The sequence below is a fragment of the Hirundo rustica genome, chromosome Z, assembly GCF_015227805.2.
Source record: "Hirundo rustica isolate bHirRus1 chromosome Z, bHirRus1.pri.v3, whole genome shotgun sequence".
Lineage (NCBI taxonomy): Eukaryota > Metazoa > Chordata > Aves > Passeriformes > Hirundinidae > Hirundo > Hirundo rustica.
In genome coordinates, this window is record NC_053488.1 from 21626875 (window position 1) to 21651966 (window position 25092).

At 51.7% G+C, this 25092-nt stretch overlaps 1 protein-coding gene across 5 annotated transcripts in view; it reads right to left on the reverse strand.

Annotated features, from left to right (window-relative positions):
• CNTFR (ciliary neurotrophic factor receptor) overlaps positions 1-25092 on the reverse strand; it is a 203099-nt gene that overhangs the window by 11983 nt on the left and 166024 nt on the right. For all 5 annotated transcript variants that reach the window (XM_040090114.2, XM_040090115.2, XM_058424077.1 and 2 more), the window contains 3 exons: positions 10004-10121; positions 9021-9187; positions 1774-1937 (listed from right to left, as the gene is read on the reverse strand). In XM_040090114.2, coding sequence (XP_039946048.1) covers positions 1774-1937; positions 9021-9187; positions 10004-10121 — 449 coding nt within the window. The remainder of the gene's footprint in view (positions 1-1773; positions 1938-9020; positions 9188-10003; positions 10122-25092) is intronic.

Below are 25092 nucleotides of genomic sequence, written 5' to 3' on the forward strand. Positions count from 1 at the left end.
TGAATGCTTGCACTTGCTCACTGAGCAAATTATTCCCCAAACACTCTTCTTCAACAGTGATGAGGAACCCGTCTCGTGCAAGGGGATATTGATCAAAAGCACTACCCAGGACCGCTGTGCCTTCCCAAAATGCTGGGAGATGAACCATTCCCAGCCATCCTGGTTACACCCACCAGGAGATCTGGCACCTTGAGCTCTCTCTGCAGCTCAAGGTATTTTTATATAGAAGAAGTTAACTTTTTACTGTCCAAGAACTGCCTTTTCCAACTAGGGTGGCCCTGCCACCAGTGTCACCAGCACCTCCATGTATTTCCCACCATCACTGCCTGCCAGAGGGCACTGATGGAGCGGCCACACCACCGCCTCAGGGCTCTTCCAGAGCGGACTGGCATGGCTTGACTCTGGAATTATGGTTCCCCATACCCATGGATGGTGGGACCAGCCACTCTGAGGGTGTTGAGGTAGGAGGTAGCTTAGTGGCTGCCTCACAGTTTTTGGGAGCAAGCCAGGGTATTTGGCTGGATCAGGCTGTGGCAGGATAAAACCATCAACTTTTCCCACAACAATTGCACACCTTGGGAAAAAAAAACATGTTGTGTTTGGCAGTTCCCACTAAATCTTCCCCTTTTTACACAGCTTCTACAGTTTGAGCATTTCTTCCCCAGATGAAAAAAAAAGTCTACAGAAAACTAATACCCAAATTCTACCAATGCTTTCTAACCACTCTGGATGCTCCACAGATGCTTTCCCACTACTAGGAAGGAAGCAAAGGGCAAAGAGGTAAGCAGGAAAACCCTCTGATTTTCAGAGTCATCAGCAAATGCTACAATCTGAAACACAACAATCTGTGTTGTGTTTCAAAAAATCCAAGCAAATGCAAAAAGTCACAAGACACCTTGCAGAGCCACGAGCAAAGCCTCTCATCCACTCTCCCATGTTTCTCTCCCTGGGAAGTGCTGGCTGGAAGAAAATCCCTCTTGGGTCTTTGATGCAGGTGCCCAGGGACCCAGTGCTGCCTCTTATTTGACTTTTGGGGCTTTTTTTAGCAAAATCCTTTATCAAGCAAAGCACCTATCTGGCTTTCAACTGGCCCAGCCTGGGCACAGAAGGGATGCTGGATGAGCTATGCCAGAGTGGCAGGATCTTCCTCTCCAGCCACAGAATGCTTTCCTACACAACTCGAGCATAAAAGCAGCACACAGAGGTTAAAAAAAAAAAAAACAACAAACCAAAAAAAAAAAACCCCTGTTTGTTATCTTCCTGCAGTAACAAATGAAATCTGTCCTCCAGGCTGCCAAGGATTTCACTGACTATTTTTTTAAAAAAAACAAGAAATAAAAGTAAGAAATACGATAACATCACAGCAATTGCTCAGTGACTGTGCTCTGAGTTATGGTGAGCGGTATTTTATCTCCAGTTCAAAATCTAAATGTGGCAGAGGCACATTTAAATGTGGTGACATTTATACTTTAAATGCCTTTTACATCTTGTTGGCAAGTTTTATATAGAACATATGTATGGAAAGTAGATAGGGGCCATGGATGAAAATGCGGAGCAGGGAGAGGCTGCAGAGCCATTTGTAGGCAAGGGTGTGAGCTACAAGAAAGATGGAGAGGAAGAGAAAAGCAGCAAGAAAGAGAAGGAGAAGAACAAGGTCCAGGTTGCCTGGGCAGTCAATATACATCTTTTTTGTCCCATTTTTATAAGGCGGCTTGTTCCCAGTCACGAGCTTGCCCCTCTCTCTCGCATCCCAGGCAGTGCAGCATCACTCACATGTTGCCACTGGTCCAGGATGAGAGGACGATACCGCAGGAAGAACTTCAGTGGGAAAGATTCAGGGTCAGGCCACGATGAGGGGTTTTGCCACGACACCTCCAATCTTCGAGGGTTATTGGGCACGGGTTTGGCCACCACACTCTCTGGAGGGTCTGGCTTTACTGGAAGAGAAGAAAAGAGGGTGGTTGGCAAAGCTTCGCATGTGGCATACTTCCTTTATACCCCTTGGCAAAGCTGGCTGGGCTTTGCAGCAAGTGCTTTCCAAGAGGAGCAGCCAGCATGCATCCTTTCCCCAAACTAAGTAGATGCAAATCACCTTTTGTTGTCCAGCTAAGTGGTATGGCTGTCCTGGCTCAAAATACCACCATTAAGGAGGTGACGGCACTGGAGACACATGGAAACTGGGCCAGGGCAGAGAGCATTCCTCCTTCACAAGGCTAATTGGATCAGGATGAGGAGCCCACCAAGCCAAATCTTGCACTTCCCTTGCAACTGCTGATTTCTGTGAGTCTGACACACATTCAAGCCTATTTACCTTACAATACTGTGGCAGAGTTTGTCCCTTGGGTTTAGGGCTGGTGTTTTGAGGATTCAAAGCATTGGCACATCATATTTACTAAAGGGAGAAGGATTGCCCTGGTCACATTCCACCCCAGCTCTCTCTCTCTTTCACTGCCCTGCTCTGCTTTTGGGATATGGGGATATTTTCTTGCTACCTGACATGTACTTCAGGTGAATATTAATTTGCTATGAGCTATGCAATGTGCTTTGATGTTGCTGCTTCTTCCAGAGTGCCGGAAGCTCATCACAGACAGGCTGTGATGAATGTCACTGCCTGTTGCAGAGCAGTCATTGCTCCTTGCCAAGGGTTTGATCAAATCCTGACAGCTCAAACTCCCAATTGCAACAGCAAAGCTAAAAAAAAAAAAAAAAAAAAATTTGTGTACGCCTATGCTTGTCCTTTAATCATGGTCAGGAAGGAGCTGGACACATGGAGCTAGGCACACAGCTGTGCCAGAGGTGGATGAAGGCTCTCTGTGCACTCCAAGAATAGCAATACACATGAGTCCTCATGTCCTGGGAAGGCGCTTAACCCCCTTCCAAGTCCACATGCAGGCAAGTGGATTCCTCCTGACCTGAAAATTTCTGGATAGAACAATGGTCCTCAGGCTCTGACCACCTTGAGCAGAAGCCTGTCAAGATGTCAGCATCAAACTCCCCTCCCAAGGATGGAGGAGGGATGGTGGAGCTGTGGGGAGCCCCTCTCTGCCTGGCAGAGCTCCCGCCCTGCAGTCGGATGTCTTCTCCGTGCTGACTCCAGGGTTCACCTGCTGCTGGTAGGCTTTGCTTACCCTGAGGGAGGAAGGAGGTGGCGGTGAGTGAGCAGCCCCCTCACCACCTGAGCCTGCCTGCAGCCCTGCCCTATGTGTGAAGGGCATCCTTCCCTCACTCAGATAGGATCAGGAGCTGATGCGTGGACACTCTGCTGTGAGTGGAGTCACGTGTGAGCTGCTTGCTACCACCTCTGCTCCAGAATGATGGTGGCATCGCAGCAACTGTCCCTGCACTGCCACCGCTTGCTCCTGCCAGGAGAAACCAGCCTGTGATGCTTTGAGAACACACTTTCCTGTCTGCAGGTGAGGCAGAGAGGTTGCTGAAATGAAACCACAACCCAACTACCTTGGTGGGACCCATCTCCCCCACAACATAGCCCACCACTGCCTCTCTCTCTCCAGCCTCCTCTTGCTGAGCACCCTGGCACACATCCTGCTGCAGTCCTTTTTCACCATCATCTTCACCACCACCCTGGCTTTCACCACCTCCCCTCTGTCACAATGGGTGCAAGGAGGGCTGGATGGCTTCCTCCTTCCAATATCACTTCACGCTTGGAGGATGCATCCAGAGGCTCTGGCTGCGGCTGGTTCAGCTGGTGAGCCTGACCCCAGGTACCTAGTGCCACCTCCCAACTCCCACAGACTCCTCTCTCTGGCAGGATGGGGCACAATTTTCCATTTACAGCTTCTTTATCCTCAGCAGCAGGAACGTTTTGCTGGGGCCGTGCTGTGCTGAGCTACTCCAGATGGCTCTGCAATTCCTCCACTCCCTTTGAATCCCAGGGCTGGGGCTGGACATCAGCTTCCATCGACAGGGACTTGGAGTCCAAACGCATACGGAAAAGTATAAATCCAGTGTTGGCTCAGCAAGATGGGTTTGCAAAACAAAAGTCTGTTTGGCTGAATGAATGCAGATGACTGTGAACTGCAGCTCTGCAGTGAGGAAGTGGGAAGGAAAGTGCTGGCGTAGGGATGGATGCAGTGGATACTCTCTGGGGTAATGCAGGGGACCTGGTCTTGGTTTTTTAGTATGCCAGGCATGATTAAATTCAGTTGGGCATGGCAAATGTGCTTGGGCAGCAATGAGAAATACTACTGTGACTGTTAAAGGAAGTCAGAAAAAAACGTGCCCTGATGCTGAGGTGGGAGTCACCTGCCCATTTTGCAGGGATATGGCCCCTAGCCCCTCTCCTGCGTGTCAGACACTGTTGTTGGTGCACAGAGGAAGGCTGCCCTGGCTTCAATTGTGTGTTCCCAGCTGCTAACAGCCTTCAAACAGCACTGCAGGCTAACAGGAAAACCAAAAGTCCCTGGTACCTCCTCATGTGTCCCTCCAACTACAGGATTCCTGCCCAGGCTAGAGAGCACAGAAGGGCCAACCCCTCTAAAACCACAAAGCCAAAACTGTTCCTTTAATGTCCTTCCAAGACAGCCAGGAGAGGGGACCAGAGAGATCCAAACCTCTGTCTCTTAGGACAGACCTCATCCTCCTGTCCTTATCATGGAAAACACCTGGGCTGGTCCCACAAGGGGCAGCTGAGGAGTGAGGGGAGACAGGCTGGTCCCACAGGAGTCCAGCTTCCCAATTTCTATGTGACCTTGAAGGAGTCCTTTATACCCTGCAGACAGGGACGAGTGCTCCTCCTTCCCCAGCCTTTGTCTGCCTCCATTCAGCCTGCACATGGTGAGGCAGGGGCTGTCTGGCTGTACATCAGCCAGCATAATAGAGCCCTGTCCTCACTGAGGGCCTGCAGGCAGTAACGTAATAAAAGCAGTAATAGTAATAATAATAATGGATGATGGGCATTAGGCTGAGTACTGGTTAAGCGGCTATAAAACCAGATGTAATATTATCCTGCAGAGCTGAGGGAGCATCATCAGACATTCCTGGGAAGGGGACTTGGCCAGGAGGCTACTCACAGCTCTTCCTGCTTGGTTTTTGGCCACTGTGTCTAAGCGAGGGCTCGAAGTTCAAGAGCATCGGGAAGCAGCTTCTCCTTAACTGCACACTGCACGCTCACCCTTAACTGCGAGTCTTCAGCTATCCATCGCCCCTGGCTGTTGTCAGACATGTCTCAAAATGAATCTGGCAGTTTCGAAAGGCAGCTGAGACCCTGTGGCATGGAGCGGCCCGTCACCCATCCCGTCTCTCCAACAAGTACTAAAATGGATGCCTTTTGGCCATTAAATGTCCCCTGGCATTTTCCATGAGCAGAGGGATATTAAACTCCATGTCTTAGCCAAATGTCACTCTAGGTAATTTAATTCTGCCTCCCTAAGTAGTATGAATTGAACTGACCTTCTGCTTAGGCAACTGTATACCTGTGCTCAAAGACTCTGAATTTCATACAGACATGGGCATCATGCAGCCTCTCTGAGATGCTCTGCATCTTCCGTCACCCAAGAGCTGGAGTTGGATCAGGTGAGCTTCCCAAGGTCACACAAGGGATATGCAGTACATTTGAGGAAGGTATCCACACCTGCAAGGCCCCATCCAAAGCTGCCTTCCTCCTTTTAATACTGTGCATCTTCTCGTATTTTTTTCCCCTGGATCATATGAGGAGAAAGGGGTTGAGGCAGGATGCCGGTGTTGCTGTATGGTGCTGCTGTCCTGGCTTTCCTGGGGGACACAAAAAGCAGCTCTTGGGCTGAAACACGAGTGAAGAAGGTGTGGTTCTGTGGGCCAAAGGTGTGGTTCTGTGGGCCAAAAATATCCCCATGCTGTTCCAGCCACGACGAAGGAGGTGGCAGCTCCTTACACACCACCTCACTCCTCCCTAGCACCGTCATCTGCCTCAAGGTCCTCTTCCACCTACAGCTCCTTTTCCACCTCCTCCTCCTCCCTGGGGCTGCAGCCCTGATGTCTGTAGGGTTCCGCAGGGCCTCCTCACACTCACCTTTATTAATATCAATACATTTGCAGAAGATGTAATTATGAAAACAATTTGCAGGAGCAAGATGAGGAGGAAGGCAGTCTGGATCTCCTACCAACAGGAGATGGGGGCCAGAGGGCTGGAAAAGCTTTTCCAGTCATCACTGAAAATGACAATGCAGAGTGACCCTTAGCTGGCTGCTAACAACTAGCACGGCACGGCTGCCAGCAAGGCATGGGCTCAGGACAGCAAAAGAAAGTACCAGTCATTTTCCACTCAATTAGAGCCCATCTTCCAAGTGGCTGGGGAGGGGATTTTCTGCTGGGGGCTCCAGGGACAGAGAAAGGAGTGAAGAAGCAAAACCAGAGGAGGTCACTCCTTCCCAGGGGGCTTTTTGTGCTTGTCCAGCCCAGGTGGGTGGTCTGACCCAGGAGAGGGTTTTCTCCCAGCTCAGATGGTGCTGGGAGGGACAGGTGCCTGCCCTGCACTGCTCTCTCCTTGGCTCCGGGTTGCTCTGTCCGCAGCAGGGCATGAGATCAGGGCTACGTGGCTGTACTTAAACCTCCATGCAGAAGGGATGATGTTTTTCTCTAGGCTGAAGGGAAAACACCTGGCAGGCTCTGACAACCACAGCCCCGGGATTTCAGAAGAAGCATCACACAGGTCCTGGCTGACACTGTCTCTTCATTTTAGCAGGATGTGTGCAGATGTTGCAATGTTCCCACTCAGCATTTTCTCAATGAGGCGAAGCAGCGGCTTTGCCCTGAGCCATAGGTTTTCCAACCTTCATCTAGCAAAGGGAAACCCAGAAAAATCTCCTAGATGAGAGCTCATTGGGCCAGCTGATATCCCCAGAGAACCAACTGGATGCTGGGACACAGTCCTGGATTGCAGCTGCAGAGAAGAGAGCTGGAAGAGACGCTAAAGCTTCAGCGAGGACCACAGGCAACCTGAAGCAAAACCGCCTAGCAAAACGCAGCAATGCAGTGCACTTGTTCTAACACCAGGATGGCACCAGGATGGCTTGAGCCAGTGGGGGTAGGTGCCTGTGGTTCAGCAGCAGCAGATGCTGTAATGATCTGCTAAGCCTGTAACTGCCTGCTTCAACACTCTGTCACCACCCTGTCTGTGCTGCTGATGCACAGCACCTGTACCAAATCCTGAGGAGAAGAATTTCACAGTTGTACAGAATATGGAGATTTTAAGGCCACTGGACACTGAAGTGGTTATGGGAGTGGGCTGGTGCAGGACACAGCCTCTCCTATTGGCCTCAGCCCATCACCCCTTCCCCAAGTGCCATCCTGGAGCCAGGTGATGCCGGGTGGTCTGACCTCTCAGAGCGGTGCTGAGATGTGTCCAGGCACCCTGCACCCTTCCAGACATTCATGCAAGAAGCAGCAACAGTACACCCATGCTAAGGGCTGGCCTGGGGCAGTGCTGGCCTCTGCTCACCGACTCTGCTCCAACCTGGGCCAAGTTCAAACTGCTGGGATGGATCCAGCTTTGTGCTGGTATTGGGATGCCCGAGACTTGCAGCTGGGTGTGCTTCCCCAGTGGAGCTGCTCTTGTGTGCTGGATGGAGGACCAGATGTTTGGGAAGCTAGGCAGGGCATGGGTGGGATACAAATGTTACAGGAGGGTGCCCTGAACTCCTGCAGGAGGGAATGCAAGGAACTTGGAAAATGTTGTTTAATTGCTGTCCTGGGCCATGCATGCTGGAGGTTACCTTCATTTTTAAGGAGTGTATCTTCCACAAGCACAACAATTTCCATTTAAAGGCACCCAAATGACTGAAATTCCATCACTTCCCTGCTAAGCTCTCTGAGTTGTTATCAGCATTCCCAATGCACTGACGAACACAAGCTTCAGGTATGGACCACGGCTGCTGACACATGGCAGGACAGTCCCCACTCCAAAGTTATTCCCCTGTTCTGTTCAGAGCTGGTGCCTTGTTTGATATTTTCCAGGATTTGGGGTACAAAGGGAAAATCTGGTATAGCAGTGGAGCTCCTCTTCTTGCACTCCAGCACTTCCAGCTTCCCATGCTATGATGCACAGCACATTGATGGCAAAGACTAACCACTGGCTGCACTTCAATGACCCGCTTATTTGCTTTTGGGGTTCAGTAATTGCCACATGCAACCAGAAAACTGTTTTTCAGTGTATTCCTGAACGCCATTCTCTCCTATTTTTCCTGTTCTTTGAGGATGTCACAGCACCAGTTGTAATCTGGCTTTGGATGGTGGCAAAAGCTCCCTGCTTTTCTGTGTTTGGCACTGATTGCTCAGTTCCCTCCTGCCCTTCACAGTCAGGGGAGTACCTCTGCTGTGGGTCTGGAAATGGTTGGGAAGCATTCCTGTTGCACAGCCCAAGACACAGACACCACAGCCCACAGAGCCTGCTGCTCCCTGTCCCACACTCCACAGCATCTGCCGTCCTGACAGGGCAGTGAACAGGTGCAAAAGATGGAATAGAGTTTTTAAGAAACTATTAGATACAGGCGGGGGGAACTTGACTATAGGAGAGCTTTATCCTAAGGATGGAGAGAAGAGAATAAGACATTTTAATTACTCTTCCAATTCTAATTCCCATGACTTTGCTTCCAGCACAAACACCTCTTCTTTAGGGACACTCTGAGGGGTAAGAATGGCAACACCATTTGGACCTCACAATTTCCACAGCTCTCTGCCCTAATACATGGCAGCTTCTTCCCCAGTGTCTCAAGCAGGGAAGAACTCGGCAACCATGGGGGTGGTGCCACGCATGACACCAGGCCATGGATGTGACCAGCGGGGAGGCTGCCTGTGGGCATCCTGCCTGGCTCCCCCAGGATGCTCAGGTGGGCCGGCAGGGCCCTGAGAATGGGAGGGGCACAGGGAGGATTGCGGAGTGGCTCCGACGCCATCTCCATGGATAGGTAGAATCTCCACTTGGAGAGTCAGTCCCTTCCCTGCCCCATCTTTTTGACGGATGACACTGCAGAGCAAGCCAACCCCAACACCGCCCTGGAGAGGCCAGCTGCTGCCGTGGAAGTTACCTATGGCGAACTCGTCAAAGGTGAGAGTGGTGAAGTTTTTGCCCAGAGCATTCGTGACTGTCAGAGTCACCTTGTACTTCACTGTCGAGAAGAGCTGGAGGTATCTGATGTGACACCTGTTTTTGGGAATGGCATCCTTCTCACAGACCATGTCTTTTGTTCCGTGTCTGGAAAGCAGAGGAGAGAAGAGCTGTTACCTGTGGATGCACCCAAGCTTCTGGAGAAAGGAGGCAGATTGTGCAGCTCTGCATCTGCAGTAAGAGAACAGTCCCCATGCACCAGCCCCTGATGCAGCCAAAGGGCTGCTTTCCTCCTGCCAGAGAATTGTATGGGCTTCTGTGTATGAGGTTTTCTCCCAAGCCTACACAGGGGCTTCAGTGAATGTCTTCATGCTGGCCCCAAGGAAGGAATGGGACCCTGCTGGGGTTGAGTTTGGGTCTGGCCCTCCCATGAGAGGAACAAGGTCTCCTTTCTGACGGCGACACAAACCTCAGAAGATAATAAATTGCATCAGCCTGCAAAAGGGCTGTGCTAGAACTCGGATTCCGGGTAGGGAACAATGCCATGCCACGGCCAGTTCTATGTGAGAGACACTGCGGCTGCCCAACAACAACCAGCTTACACCAGAAAAGGGCATGGAAGTGCCAAATGTGCCAAAAACCAGTGGGCACAATACCCACTACAGACAACTGGTGCAGAGAGGATGGTCTTGGGAAGCATGGAAAGGGGACCTGGGAGATGGGGACTTTACTGGTCCCTTCTAGGGAAATTGAAACTTTTTTGGCACAAAGTCCTGGTCCCAAACATCCTGTTTGTATGTCCCCAGAAAATCCTTCCCTGTGCCCATATCTGGGACACTGATACCATAGGCTCAGCACAGGTCAGACCCACTGCCCCAAGACTTCATGGCACTACTTGAGACCCGCTCTAGGCTGCAGGGACTGAAACTCACCCTGTTGCACCCTTTCTTCCCAGACACTTACATGACAGAGATGTTGAAGGAGTTGGGGATGTACGTAGGAGTGGGAAGGTGCCAGCTGCAGTAGAAACCCTTCGGGTAGTTGTTGGACCGGCACATCAGCACTGGCTCCTTTGGGGGGGCTGCCAGGGAAAGAGAAAGGACAGTTACCTCCTGAGGTGGGGAAATCACCAAGGGATGACTCTCCACTCCCAGCTGCTGCCAGACTGGGAGGGGAGAGTTTGCAATGGGAGCCTGGACTGTGTTTATCAGCTGCTGGAAGTATCACGGGGATCTTTGTCCCATGTTTTCTGCTGAGGTCCTCCATGACATCTTGCCTTGGGCTGGGCTGTGCAAAGCTCACCGTCTCCTCGGGCAGCTCACTGCTTCTAATGAGGGGTGAAGTGACAGAGACGGTTTGCAGGTACCAGGGGAAATAGTCCTCAAGGCTGTGACAGAGATGTTGGTGATGAGGAGGAGGTGCTGCTCTCTTGACCCCATTAATCTACACTGCTCACAGCTTTCTCTGCCATATCCCTGGGGAGGGATAAACTTATTGAGGGATGATCCTCCAAATGATCAGAGGTCACCCAAGGGAGGAAGAAGGACCACTGGCAAGATGAGGAGGAACAATGTGAAACCAGCAGAGAAAATCCAGCTCTGCAGGAAGACTAAGTGTGTTAACGCTTTTGGCACGGGGAAGAGCACCCCTGACTCTTCTGCACTGCCTCCAAAGAGTCACAGAGGCAACAGGAGACAGAATGAGAGCACCCAGTGGGAGCAGCCTTCCCCTGGCCTCGTCAGCTGATCCTAGAGGTTAGAGGCAGAAGGGGATTTTATACCCAGCAAAGTGCTCATACTGTACTTGGCTTTCCTGGACCCAGGTGCAGCGCACTCTGCTTTTTGCAGGAGCACAGCAAGAGTTGCAGGAAAAATCTGCAAAATGCTGAAGCGCATGCGAAGAATGAGATGTGATACCTTTTGGCTGCTAAATTTTGCCCTTGCTGCTAAAAATCTTACCTGATATGACACCGAAGTCAACTCTTCTTGGTACTCAGGCACTCGCATTGTTTGTTAAGAGCAGCAGCCTGGCACAGTGCCTTGCCATAAAATACACTCCCTTGGCTGGATGTGCACCAGGATTCCCCTTGGAAAGGCTGTCTGATCCTGTGGTGTTCCCTCTCTCCCTTCCTTTGTTAGCCCTAACCCCATCCATCCACTGGGAATCTCTCATCTCTCCAAGCAGGAGGTTTGAAACGAACCGAGCGCACCTGGCAGCCTCAGTGCCTCTTCAGCCCCACAGCCCGGGTGTCACTGGCATGACACACTCGGGGGCACAGCTTTCTCAGGGGATGGAATGAGCTCGAGAGTCTACTACGGTTTACAGAAGGGAAACTTCAGAGGCGCAGCTCAGCGCACACTCGGCACCCCTGGGACAGGGCTTAGAGGGCGCAGGCGGTGGACAAGGGAGCCAAGCGCAGCAGAGTCAGGGAGCAGGGAGTGAGGAGGAGAGGGAGAGGGAGCAGAGGGGGCTGTCGGGAGGGACGGCTGTGCTGCTCCGCTCCGGGTGTTCCTCCTAATGGCTATTTCAGCCTTCAGCCGACAGACGAAGGCCAGAGCCTGGTTAATGAGCCTCTCGGTTAAATTATTCAAGCAGACCCTCCACATCAAAACAGAATGGCTAATCGCAAAGCCAGAGACAAGGGCCTGATCCCTGCTACAGCCCCATCCTCTTCCTCCCTCCCGCAGGCTCCTTAACCCCTTCCCTGCCTCCCCGGGGCGCGGCGGGAGCAAAGGCAGCATCGCTCTTTGCAGGGTGCCGAGGGGGGTCGGGCGGTGTCCCGCAGGGGCGGAAGGGGTGCAGGGGCTTTGGGGACAGCCTCCGGGCGCCGGGTGACCGCGTGGTGGCACTGTGGGCTAACAGCACCTGCAGGCCGGGATGGGGCTGGGAACGCTGCCCGGCCATGCTGGCGACAGCGGGGATGCCGCCGTGGGCGGCTCGCCCGCTTGATGCTCGCTCTCAGCTGCTCCGCTGGTAACCGGGAGTCGCCGGGAAGCCGGGCTGAAGCAGGCGGGGCTTCTTCGAGCATTCCTGGAGTCCTGCAGGGTCCAGCCCTCCCAGCACGGCCCAAGATGCTGCACTGCTATGCACCACAATTAGTCCATCTGAGGATAATTTATCTCCATTGTCTCCTGTATCGCGCCGGATCTGGCTCTTTGCGATCCGTGGTAATTCCTTCGCTGAGGAGGCTGGGGCGGGCTCACTCCTCCAGGTTCGTTTTGCTGGGAGGAGGAGGGAGGGCTGCCCATTCTGTATCCTGCTTCCATCCCCACTCCGCAGCAGCCTTTGAAGATGCCCCATTTCCACAACATTGAATGCCGTGAAAATCCTGGCCCCCTGCTTCAAGGCCGGTCTCCAAAAGCAGCCCCAACCTTTTGTGTCCAGCGTGCTCCACCTCTTAGCCTCTGGGGTCTTTTAGCAAGCCAGAGGCGGAAGGAGAGACGGGGGAAGGGAGACAAAGTGATCCTCACATCTCTGCCCTCCTGATGCAGAGTTCAAGGATGGATGCAGCCGAAGGGAAGCTGCCATATGAAGCCTGTCTCACCCCAGCGTTTGGCCTCTCTTTCTGGCTAGACACAAGCTGTCTCACATAGCCACTCCTGCAATCTCCATCCCTCCAGAGAGCCATCAGTCCCAGAGCCACAGGCACTCCGGGAGGGAGTTGTTAGGCAGCTACCCCACTTTCCACCTCGGCGGGAGGAAAGCTCATGGCAGAGTGTGAGGCCTGTGCAATGTGTCACAGGGGGCTGTGACCGTGACACCACACGGCTGACCATGGCCACCACTGCTGGGCTCCACAAAGCATGGGGCTGCAAGCCTCTTCTCAGCTGCCTTGCTGCATCAGGAGGGTTCTCTTTGTCCACCCAACCATGGTGTCTTCTCCAAGCTGGTGGCAGGCTCCTCATCTCCCTAGAGGAGATGGTACCCTGCAACCTTGTTCCTCTCTCCTCCTCTCACAGGAAAGCACCCACTAGCACAGCTCATGCTGCCCATCAAAGGCTCTTAAAGACAGCAAATAAAATTGCAGGCTCCAATCGATCCAGTGTTCTGTAATGCTGTCTTTGGAGGTGGGCCAGCCCATCAGGCCAACAGAGAGAGCAAGAAAGGCAGCGGAGGAAAACAAAGCCATCAAGGGAGCAGCATTAAAGGCTTTTTCTGCCCTGAGGTTTTGGGCAGTGCTTCTGGGTGTGGGGTGTCCTGCTCCAACCTTCTCCATCCTCTCTCAGATGATGTCCAGCTCTCAGCACCTGCCCCACACCACAAACAACCCAAACAACATGTTGAGCTACTTGGGCACTCCTCCCTGGGCTCCTGCACGCAGCCTCCCTAATTCTGGCAAATATTTACATCCCTGTTGCTTCATGGAACTGCTGAACTCTGTAAAAGCAGAGCCCTTTTCCTTTTGCCACAAACAGTGCCTACCATCTCTAACCTGTCTATTAACCTCTTGGCATGGCAGGGAGCCACTTCTCTCATGTGCTCTGCTGATGTTGTCTCTGAAAACCCAGCATGTTTAATGCCTGGCTGTGGCAGCTTCCCAGAGGCTTGGGTTGCAAGCAGCCTCACTGCAAAAGCTCTGGGTGAGGTCAAGAAAGGCTCAGAGCTGAGCTCAGAGCTGAGCACATCCCATCTGGGCACACGGCTCCAAACTATGAGATGCTACAACAAAATCTGGATCTGCCACAGCAGCGAAAGCTGGTGCCAGGGTCATCATCTCTGCAGATCCCTGAAAAGACCCGTGGCAGGGGTCAAGTTGGCTTTCCAACCACACAGTGCTCCATGCTTTGCACCCATTCAACTCTCCAGCTTTTTGGAAATAGCTGTCACTTGACCAGCTTCAGCACTTCTGCTCAGCTGGGAACAGCATCACGAGTGGTCCTTGAGGATGAAACAGCTCTGGATACACTGGCACAGAAACAGATTTTTGTTTCCCTCCTCATCTCTAAAGCCCAGTTGTCCTTGTACCCTCAGTCCCACTATGCAGGGGAAAAGTGTGACCAATCCATTTTAGAAACCACTAAAAATGATCTACAAGAGTTTTTCCTAGCTCTGCTAGGTCATGAGATAATGGACATTAAAATCATGACACTTTTATATATAGAAAAGTTATTTTAGGTCACTTTTAGAGGTTTCTGAAATGGATCAGTTATAATTTTCCTCTCCTGCTGAGGGCTGAATGTACTAAAGATGCCTTGCTCCACAGGTGGAGGGATACAAAAAATAGCGCCAATAAAAGTTTTAAGAGGCCTCTCAAACACTTCTGTAGGAGGTATTTTTTCTGGTGCACTCGGGGCACATTCAGGCACTGGGCTGATGGGGGATAATGAGCCCATAGTGTGCTTTTGGGGTCACCTGCATAACTCATCATCTCGGTCTTGGGCCAGCAAAGACTCCAGGGTCCATAACAGCAGCATGTGCTTGAGCTAGAGGTACAGCTGTGACACAGCCTGCCTGCACATGGGCAGGACCCTCATGCTGCCCCACGTGCAGGGACAACCCCACAACCGATGCTGTTCTGCTGCCAGACTCCTGCTGTTTGCACTCCAAGTGCCCATTGCACGATCAGATCATTACCCAAAGAGTTTTTTCATGCCACTGGTGGTGGGTATGTACCAATACAGAAAAAAAAGCCACCCAGCTGGTCAAAAGCAAAGCTGCAGCGGCTTGGACAGCACAATAGGAATCCACCTGGGCACGAGATGCCACCACTGAGCACGTGGGCATAAAAGCAGCAGACCTTGCTAGTCCACACACGCATTTACACAGATGCCTTTGTTATGCACATGCTGGCTGCCAGCACGATGTATTATTTATCTAATGCCGCTTTTCTAAAAGCCTGTTTGTGTACAGGAGGTTGGTAGGAAACAACAAAGAAAACAGTGATGAATAAATAATATTTCTACTGCCAGGTGCATCAGGGGAGCATCTGTCTGCCGTGCGCCACCTGCGCTGGAGTGCAGCGTGGCTATGGCTGGGGATGGTCCCTTCTGTGGACCCAAACGTTTGGGTACAACTGTGTTTTGTTGCTGGACAAAGGGAGGGAGGTGAAGCTTTGAATTTGCTCTGTTTCCCCTTGACCATCTGTTCTTGGATAAGTGTGAGGATGAGAAGGGGTGTTGAGGACAGTGGGTGATGCTCCCTGTGTTCTGGGAACATCATGTTCATAACCACCACTTCTTCAAGAAGGATAAAATAGGTTTTGATATGTTGGTTTTGTGTAGGTTTGTTGTTGTTTTCCTTGGCTTTTTTTTTGTTTTGTTTTGTTTTGTTTTGTTTTGTTAATGCAGCAAAATTTATTTGAGAGAGAATTAGAGAACCCAGGGGTTCAGGAACACAGGAATAAGATGGGTTTGTTTCTCACTGAACTCCTGGTGACAAGGTTTATGTCTCTCCCTTTTGGACTAAGCCACCCCAAGCTTAGGAAGTGGACATTTTCAGAGGGACATTTCTTTCCCTTGAAATTAGACACTGAAGATATATCCCTCTGGAGTGTGAGTCATCCCAGCTGATCACCAGAGCTGCTCACATTCAGCCAGCATCTAGCCCAGCCCTCAGACTCAACTCTGCAGCACCTCCCTGGTAGATCCCAAAATGGGCCAGGGACACCTGCAGCTGGTAGCCAAAGATCCCTGACCCTGCTGCCAACAAATAGCCATCTCCCCAGCCTCAAAGAGCAAGAATTTATTCCCCAAGAAGGTGCTGGAAAAACAGGTGGACTCAGCAACAGATACATTTCTTAAAGGCCCTGTTTTGCACTGATTCGTGCTCATAAAGCAAGCTATGGATTTTCTGATTTCCCTTGCAGAACATTCAGTGATCATGGCAAGAGGCAGTGCTGTAGATTTTTGGGAGAGGAGAGGAGAGGAGAGGAGAGGAGAGGAGAGGAGAGGAGAGGAGAGGAGAGGAGAGGAGAGGAGAGGAGAGGAGAGGAGAGGAGAGGAGAGGAGAGGAGAGGAGAGGAGAGGAGAGGAGAGGAGAGGAGAGACCCTGCTTTGCCGCCCCAAAGTAGCATGGCAAGGTCCCAGTGTGATCACAGGCTTACTGGAGTTTGCTCAATCCTTCATTGCATAAAGCCATGCTGTTTCCAGCACAGCAGAGCTGCTCCTCAAACCTGACCACTCTCCAGTCTCCAGAAAATTATCAAGCAAACCTCATGGCCTTGATCTGTGAGAGGAAAGAGCAAGAGCAGAGGGGCTCTGGCCACCCTGAAATGGGGTGGGCTGGCTGTCTGGAATGGCAGCTTTTGCTGGAGGTGCTCCCCAAGGTGCAGGATGCTACAGGAAAGTGATTTAGGCAGGAGAAGCCATGTGGCATCCCAAACCCATGACAGACCCCCTTGCCCCCACTCCCTCTGGCAGTGCTTGGCAGCATTGCTGTCCCTGAGAAATGCCCATCTAGCTGAGCACCCCAAACCCAGCTGTGCTCCTGGAGATGATTTATTCCCACGGGGCAGCCTTCTAGGCTGGGTGCCTTAGGGAGTGAGGCACAGCAGGGATGCTGGACACCTCCACCCTCCGCTTGGGACCACACCACAGCAGAAAATCCCTTCTGACCCTCCAGTCCTCCAGCAGGAACCAAAGAGCAGCTTTGCTCTGAAACAATACTAAATATTGAACAAACGAATGCAAACCTGTTATCTGGGATAATTGTGAGTAAATAAAACATTTAACCAAACCAAATGCAGCTGTTTCCACTTGGAGCCGGCACAACAGCAGGGAAGCCAGCTCAGCTACTCTGCATCCTCGTTACGGCAGCTGATTATTGTTTTGTGTATAACAGTAGCACCGCCAGTCCTGGAGCAGGGCCGGGGCCGCGGTGCTCGGGTGTGGTACCCCTGGGATGGGTACCGCGGCAAGGCGGGGTGCGGCAGCACGGCAGCTCGCCGGGCACGGGAAGTTCTCTGCAGCGCTGGGATTTTGCTCTTCAGCCCAGGGAGTTCACGGCGAGGCCGGCTTTCCTCCCCCAACACCTCTGCGAGGGGATTTGCATGTAACATAAACCATTTCAGAGCCAGGTCACTGGTTCGCACATAGCCCCGGGCAGTAATGACCAAACCTCGTTACCGGCTGCTCTGGGATTGACTGTGCCGGGCCCCCGTCCAGCTCCTGGAGACCTGGAGAGCGGTCTGGGGTGAGGGAGCGCGCAGCAAGCAAGGGAAAAGTGCCGGCAAACGGGGCCTTGGGAGGCTACGGCGACGGAGAGCATATCCCTGCCTGCAGCTCAGGGCTGGAGCATCCCAGGATGCCAGTCTGCCGTTCCCACGCAGCGGGGAAGGGAGAGCAGGGGGCTGATGTGCTCTCGGTTTTTTGAACATTCACAGGGCTTTCCACAGCTGGGATTTGGAGAGGAGAGCTTCATGCCTCTGCAGCTCCCACTCAGATGCTGGGCCTGTCTCTTCTAAAAAGGCTGGGAAAGATGAAGGGCATGAATTGCATGTGATTTTCCAGTTCCTGACAAAATAATTTCTCCTTGCAGGGGACTATTCTCCTCGGCATGGGGCTGGATGCATTGTGCCAAGGGAATGCAGGCAGGAGATGCTTCCTTGTGACACACAGGTTCCCCAGTAACTTCTCCACACCCCAAGGAGGTTGTGGCTGGTGCACATGAGAGCACATCACAGCCCTGGTCTCCAGGGAGAAGCCTTCCTTGGCTCTCCTCAATAAAAGGCCTGACCAGAGCAGCCTGCAGACACCTGACAACCTCCTTCAGGAGATCAGCTGGAAAAGCCGTAGAGAGGAAACATCCCTGTGTGCTGAGAGAGTGGGCTGTGCCTTTCTTGTCTTGGTCATGCAGGGCGAATGCAGGGCGATCCCAAGGGTTCTTCAGGTATTCAGGACCCTGAGGGTCCCCTGCCTCCATGCCTGCACTGCATGCAGCTGAGAACTCAGCACCCCCTTCTCCCTCTTTTCCCAGGTCCAGGCAGAAATTCCCTGCACAACCTACACCTTGCAATGCCCCTGCCCCCTCCATCACCTTATTTAATGGCTGCAAGAAAGCAATCCATCCTGTCTCCAGATGGAGAAGACAGGGAGAATACCAGGTGTGATCAGACACAACAGGGACCATCAACAGGCATGTATCCTCGGCAAAGCTGTCCCACCAGAACTCCTGGAAGTTGTATATTTATCCACGAGGAGCCTCTGGAGGGAAGCTATAAGCACTTTGTCATGCACTAAGCAACAAGCTAGCCACGGATATTACCAGCTATCTCCCAGCAGGGGAGTGTGGGCTGCCTTTAACAGGCAGCAGCTCTCCAAAAATGCTTCCTCTCTCTTCATCCCTCTTGACATGTAGTCTGGATACATCCAGCCCCTTCTCTGCTCTCCTCTTCCCCAGTGAGGGAGGTACCTGCTGGCAGAGAGGCCTCTCACCCCATGGGGAATGGAGAGGAAAAAGTAAGAGGTTTCTGACTCTGCAAGAGTATTTTTGGGCTTCTCCTGTCTGGGCAGGAGGAACTGATGGGAGTGGCTAGTAAGCAGACATAACCTCTACCCACTTTCTCCTCACACTAACACTGGCTTTTGCATGGAAAGTTCCTTTCCTTCAGCAGTTATTGAAAACCACCCTCTCCTTTCACCCACATGTTCTGCTAGGGAATACGTCGCAGCCTGTTCTCCCATCCCCTCACAAGGCAGACCCCATGGTGCCCCTGAGCCTGTACTGACTGCTCTACTTTGGATTCAGTGGGCATCTGTACCACATGGTGCACAAGACGTGTGCACAGGCAGAGGAGGCATTTGCTCACCCTGTGTTTGGCCATCCTGATTGCATTTGGGTTTGCTCACACAGACTCAGTATCCCCTGGTCAGCGACTCACATCCTTGGGGCTGCCCCTCTGCTCCACATCATCTCCTGCTGAGAAGCTACTTTGCTCCTAGGGCTGATCTGCAGCCTGTGCCTGTCCCTCAGCTGCCTGGACCCTGCTGTGAGTGCGAGAGCCCTGCTCCCTGCAATGCTGGTGGCTTTGCCCACTTCGTGTCACTGTTGCAGTCCTGCTGGGAAACCACCTGCAGGCATCTCACAAAAAACAGCTGGGCTGGAGCCAAAGGAGATGCCTGCCAGAGGTGGGTGTTAAGAACTGACACAGGACCAGAAGGACCTTCTCCCCATGCTGCTCCCATCCTGAATATGTGAGAGTCCTCCCAGTAGAAGTCAGCCTTCTTTGGTACACCCAGAGAAGCCACCTGACTCATCCCACCTGTGCTTCTGCATGATACACTTTGGAAAAATCACAGCACTGGGCCATGAGGGGCTGAAGCTGAGATGGACACCACAGGGGATGGCTCTGGTTTGTGTGCTATTCTGGCTGCTCAGGGATGATGGTAGCCCATTAATGACAGGTATTTGGGAAGATGCCTAATTTATCACAGGAAATGAGATGTCCACACCAGTCCTTAGCTGCTCACTCTCTGGCTTTGAGAAAACACCAGTCAGACACGACACTAACAGCAGGAGTGTTCCCAGCTCAAGCTGAAATCTTCCCCTTTGCTGTTGGTACCTTGGGGTAGAGGCAGGAAGAGCATCAGTCTCTGTAGCTCATCCAAAAGGTGTCCTTCAAGCAGATGAAAAACAGAAGAGTGTGGTATTTCTGGAGGTGCTGGGCTGCAATATCAGCTCCGCTATCAGCACTGCTCAGTACCACTGCTCTCTTTACTAATGCCTGGGGTTTTTTATCCTCAGGCCTGAATCAGACCTTGGCCTCATTCTGTTCTTAAGGCAATGGGGTCCTTGGGATGATGTAAGTCACACAGCTCCAGGCTCCACTGCATTTGGAAGTAATAGCTGTGTCCTTAACTCAGCTGGCTTCAAGAGAAGTCCCATTATACAGCCCATCTGTAAAGAAATTGAGCTAAAAAAAGGCCCTTTGCTTTATGAACATGACACTCATCTTCCTCAAATCCTGGCTCGATGCTTCAATCCCCAAAAGCAGTAGTGGGCAAACGATGTTTGTGGCATGTGTAGCCTGGGCAGCTCCAATGGCTCAAGTGGCTTGCGCAGCCTGTTTCCACCCGTGTGTAAGAGCCTAGCATTTGCAAAACAAAATGTGAGGCACAAACCAATTCAGTTACTCACACAGACTTTTTCCACCTTCTCTAATCACCACTTTTGCAAGGTTGTTTTCATTTTGTTCCCTCCCTACTCCCCCCAGCCTCACTCGGCAGCAAGCGCCTCACTAAATTCCCCTAATCTCCCCTTTAGGTTATATGATATCTTTTAATTCTTTAATCAATTTTCCTCCAGACTCCCTGTAATTTATAGAGGGTATTTTAACAATGAAACCCCAGAAGCACGCACACCTTTCCCGGGAGCATCAGCACCAGATCAGTAGCAAGAGCAGCATCATTGCCGAGTCTGCCCTGACAGCGATAACCTGGATGCTCAGCACAGCCTCTCCCACCTCATGGAGGACAGCAGCCTGCCACGCATCCTCTGATTTGCTTACAACAAAGAAGAAATAAAAAGCACTTAAGGCACTTATTGTCATATAAAAGTATTGTTATCAGTGTTTTAATTATTTTCTGTAGAAGGGTGGGAACCCCCAGCACAGTGCTCCTCCAGGGTGGGCAACCTTCCCGCACAATCCAAGCATCACAGCAGGGAAGGAGCTGTGACCGAGAGGTTCACAAAACTTTTTTGGCCAGGATGAGGGGGCCAGGATGCTGGGATGGGCACCATGCACAGGTGGTTGGGGCACTGCTGGTTTTTTAGGGAACACACCACACTGTTCATGCAGCAGCACTGCCCAGTACAGCAGGAGATGCTTGAGAGACCTGGGGCAGAGGAGAGAGGAAGGCACTGTGCCCAGATATCCCACTGATGGTCTGGGACTGATTTCTGGCTGTGTTGTGGTCTCTGCAGTGGGCTCAGCAATGGATCAAGTAGCTTGGCAGGGAAGCCTAGAGCTGCTCTTTCTTCCCCTCCCTTTCTCACGCCATCCAAGGTCAAACAGTCCTGGACTCTCAATAAACTGTCGCAGGGGCTCCAGAGGATTTTAGGAGGCATTTGCTAGGATTTCAACAGACCTGAAGCATGACTTCACAGGGATGGGGGGTGGAAATACCCTAGAGCTTTGGAGAGAAATGTTATTAGAGTCACTGAAGGATTTTGCTGTGCTCTGTGAAGCGTTGCACAGAAAATTACAGGTGAAGAGCAAGTCCTGTGGTCTGGACCTTGCCAGCAGCATACGGATGTTGTGGTGTCTGGGCTCATACTCCCCTGTCATGGACCAGGAGCACACTGCAAATGCCTCCTGCAACAGGGACAATCCTCTCGATGCACACAGGTGGTTCACAATCCTTCTGAGATGAGGTGAGCAGCTGGGACAGGTCAGAGAGCCAGGGCTTGGCTGCAGTTGAGAGCTGCAAGGATGTGCTGGTGAAAACCAGACAGGGCAGAGCAGTCTGGGTTTACCCAATAGTTTGCCATCCTCTACTTTGATCAGAAAAAACAACTCTGACTGGGTTAATGCCAATGCAGTTAGGTCTGTCCTATGGTGTATAAGTCACCAGCAGTACGGGAAGAAGGGCAACAGGCCTGGAGTAAGTGGGTAAATGCTGCGATGCTGCCAAAGTTTTGGTCCTTTCCAGTGGTGACATGAGGTTGAACCTGGCCAGAATCCAGCATGGGAAGATTTGGGGTTTGTCTGCCCCAGGGAGATGCTGGAGGAGTAGCATCAGTACCTGTCCCTTGCCCAGAAAGTTGTCTACAGGCATTTCTGGAGAGCAGACCCCACAGCAGCACCCACAGCTTTACGGCAGAGCAGCTCAGCCATGGCGCAGCATAGTGAAACTCAAATGACTTTTGAGATCGTAACTCACACAAGCATCTCGGTGGGTTTCTATCCTGTTCTCTGCGCTAATATGGGGTGGAAAGGCAAGAACTGTGCCTGGACCCACCGGGCAGATGCACTGTCTCTGTTTCACCCCCATGCTGATGCTTTACTTGGACCCTTGAGGAAGCCTGTAACTCAAAAGCAGCTGTCGCTATGAGCCAAATGGGTTGCAAATGTATTGGCATGTGCTGTGTCATCTGCAGTGGTTAATAGGATCCATTTTCCAGGGAAGGGGAAAAGGAAGAAGAGGACGGGAATGCTTAAATCAGCAAAACAAACATTCACCGCCCCTTCCAAAGCACTACACCCAAGGCAATAGGTTATTTATGGAAGCTTGGTCTGGAGCAATAACCTGCAAGAGCTTCTCACAACAATGCAGCTGGATTCAGATGTCAAACCAAAATCCTTAGCACTTAATACCTTCAAAGTCTGTACACTGAATGGATGCATTGCGGGCCCCAGTGGAGTTATTGTGGGATTTGTCTCTTATTTCACCACCAGCCCTGTTAACATACTAATTCCTGCTGCCCTGGAACTGGGCAGTGGTCCTCCTTTCCTGGTGGCACCTACACCATGCCTCAGCTCTGAAATCATGCAGGAGGTACCTGCCCCTGTGGTAAGTGCTGCAAGGCTTGGGAAAAGCGGTAGATGGGAGAAAAGCATCCTGTGCCACCCTACCATCACCTTACGGTCAGTCACCTTACAGGGAAATGGAGGCACAGAGCAGTCAAGGAAGGGCTACTGAGGATGGAGAGGCTGACTGAGGACGCCCGTTAAATCGCTCAGACCCAAGTGCAGTTCCCTGGTGAACACCAGGTGCTCAGTCCTCTTTGCAGGCATTTGAGCACTGCTGGGCTCAGCACCCATGGGTGGCTGAGCTGCCCAAGCCCCTGTCTCCTGCCTGGCCTCCAGCAAGTCAGGGAGATCCTTGCCTGCCTGGCTTCCCTGCAGCCCAAGCAGATGTTCTGGGTCCTGTGTCCCGAGACAGATCCCAGCTTGATTTATTACTGGACGTGACTTCTGGAGTTTGTCAAAGGCACCCGCACCCCCTCCCCTGACTTTTCCCACACCCTTCCCATTTTGTTTTACATTCACTTTGTGGTCTCCCCACCATAGCTTGCAATAAACAGAAACTCATTTCCAGTATAAACAACTGCACACTCTGCCCCAGCGAGCCATACGACCCTGCCTTTCCCGCTCCCCACCCCTGTCTGCTTTTGGGTTCTGGGAAAACAGCCTCTTTCTTCTGCTTTTTTTGCACTCCCCCCCCAAGCCTCCTGGCCCTTTCCACATTTTTTTTTTTTTCTTACCGAGATTTATAACGTGCCAGCCAGAGCTGGAGTGGTCTATCCCACTCCACATCACGTACATGCTATTAAAAGTAAAGCTACCAATAGATCTCGGTAAGGAAAACCACCTGAGCTCTGCCTGAGCTGAGGGCTTACAGGATGGTGATGTTGGCCCTGACATGGCCAAAAGCCTTTCAAGATGTGGGATGTCTCTCAAGGCAGGATTTAGAAGACTTGAGTCATAGAGTGAAGACATGCAGGGCAGATCTTGCCCTCCCTAAGCCCTGAGTCAGGACAGATGCCAGTCTGATGGGAGCTAAGCCTGAGGAGAAACTTTGCAGGAATGCCGTGGAGAGCAGGAGAGTCGCCTCTCTGAAGGGCTAGGCTGATGCTCTCAGTTGCTTCTATCTATCTTTCACAACACAGAAAGGAACTGGTTGGGCCAAGCAGTCTGTCTCCACTCTTTCTGTGCCTGATGGGGAGAGACAGACACTCAGGGAAGGCAAATCAAATCTTTCCTTTATATGGAGTACAGGCCTGTCTGCAACATTTTTACAGACACTGAGTTGGAAGGGACCCATGAGGAACACCAATTGGACCCATGAGGATCATCAATTCCTGCTCTTAGCTCTGGAGAGGACAGCCCCAAGAATCCCACGATGTTCCTGAGAGCATTGCCCAAACGCTTCTTGAGCTCTGTCAGGTTTGGTGCTCTGACCACTTCCCTGAGGAGCCTGTTCCAGCGTCCAACCACCCTCGGAGTGAAGAACCTTTCCCTATTATCCAGCCTAAATCTCTCCTGACACGGCTTCAGGCCATTCCCTCAGGTCCTGTCACTGATCACCACAGAGATCAGTGCCTGATAAAAATGCATAAAATTGGTAAATCTTTTTGACACCTGGAAGAGCTTGCCAAAGGCTCAAGAGGATTCCCTGCCATTGGAAGTCTTGATATCAGGGCTGAATGCTTTCCTCACAGTTTTGTTGCCCTTCAAAGAGGGATCTATTCAGGGCAGTATCCTGCCCTGCAGGGGCCACACAGCAGGGCAGGCAGCAGCCTTGGGCCCCCACATCTTCCTCACATTCCACATCACAGAGTCACTGCAGGGGGTGCGCACATCCGCCCCTCCCCATGGCACAAAGATACTGGGATCAATCATCTTGTAATGCTTGAGAACAAAGCTGCTTGCTTGGCCAAAACTCTTTGGTTGCAATTTTACTCTCTCTAACTCCTCTCTTACTCTCTACTGTCATCTTGCTAGGACAAGCCAGCCGGACCACCAGAAGTTAGTAATTTAATTCTGGGCAAGGAGCTGGTCAAAGCAGACAGTGGTTTAATTTTTGCTGGGAGATTAAGAAAAATGAGGAAATGAGGTGGGTTAGTGAAAATCGGAACCCAAGTGGTTTAGCTGGAGAGAATCCCAGCATTGTAAACTGGCCCCTAAGAGTGCTGGAAATATCCTTATCCCTGTTGCACATGCTGTCTGACACTGTGTTCATACTACCACTGGCTTGGACTTGCTGAGAGTAAGGCTTGTGCAGCCCAAACAGCTGGATTTTGATTGTGCTGCATCTCCCTTAGTTTTGCCCCATGTGGGGTTTTCCATATAGAAATAAGCTCCTTGAGGGAGTGCAAGGGTGCTGCTGGAGGGCTGCAGCACTGTACTGGGAACTTCACATCTACAAGAAGGTCACGTCGATTTGGAAAAAAGCCCCACACATCATTTACCAGGACATTAAACCCGAGTGACTGTCTCGGTGCAGAATCTGAGTGCAAGCAGAGGCTGTGGTAGCACACAAAGCAACGGGGAGCTCCCAGCCACAGCTCCTGGCACCTGACCACTCCCAGCAGCCATTCCAGTGCAGGTGAGTTTGCTCATTTTGCCTTGTCCTCAGAGAGGAGCTGATACTGATCAGGTGTGTAATGCTCCC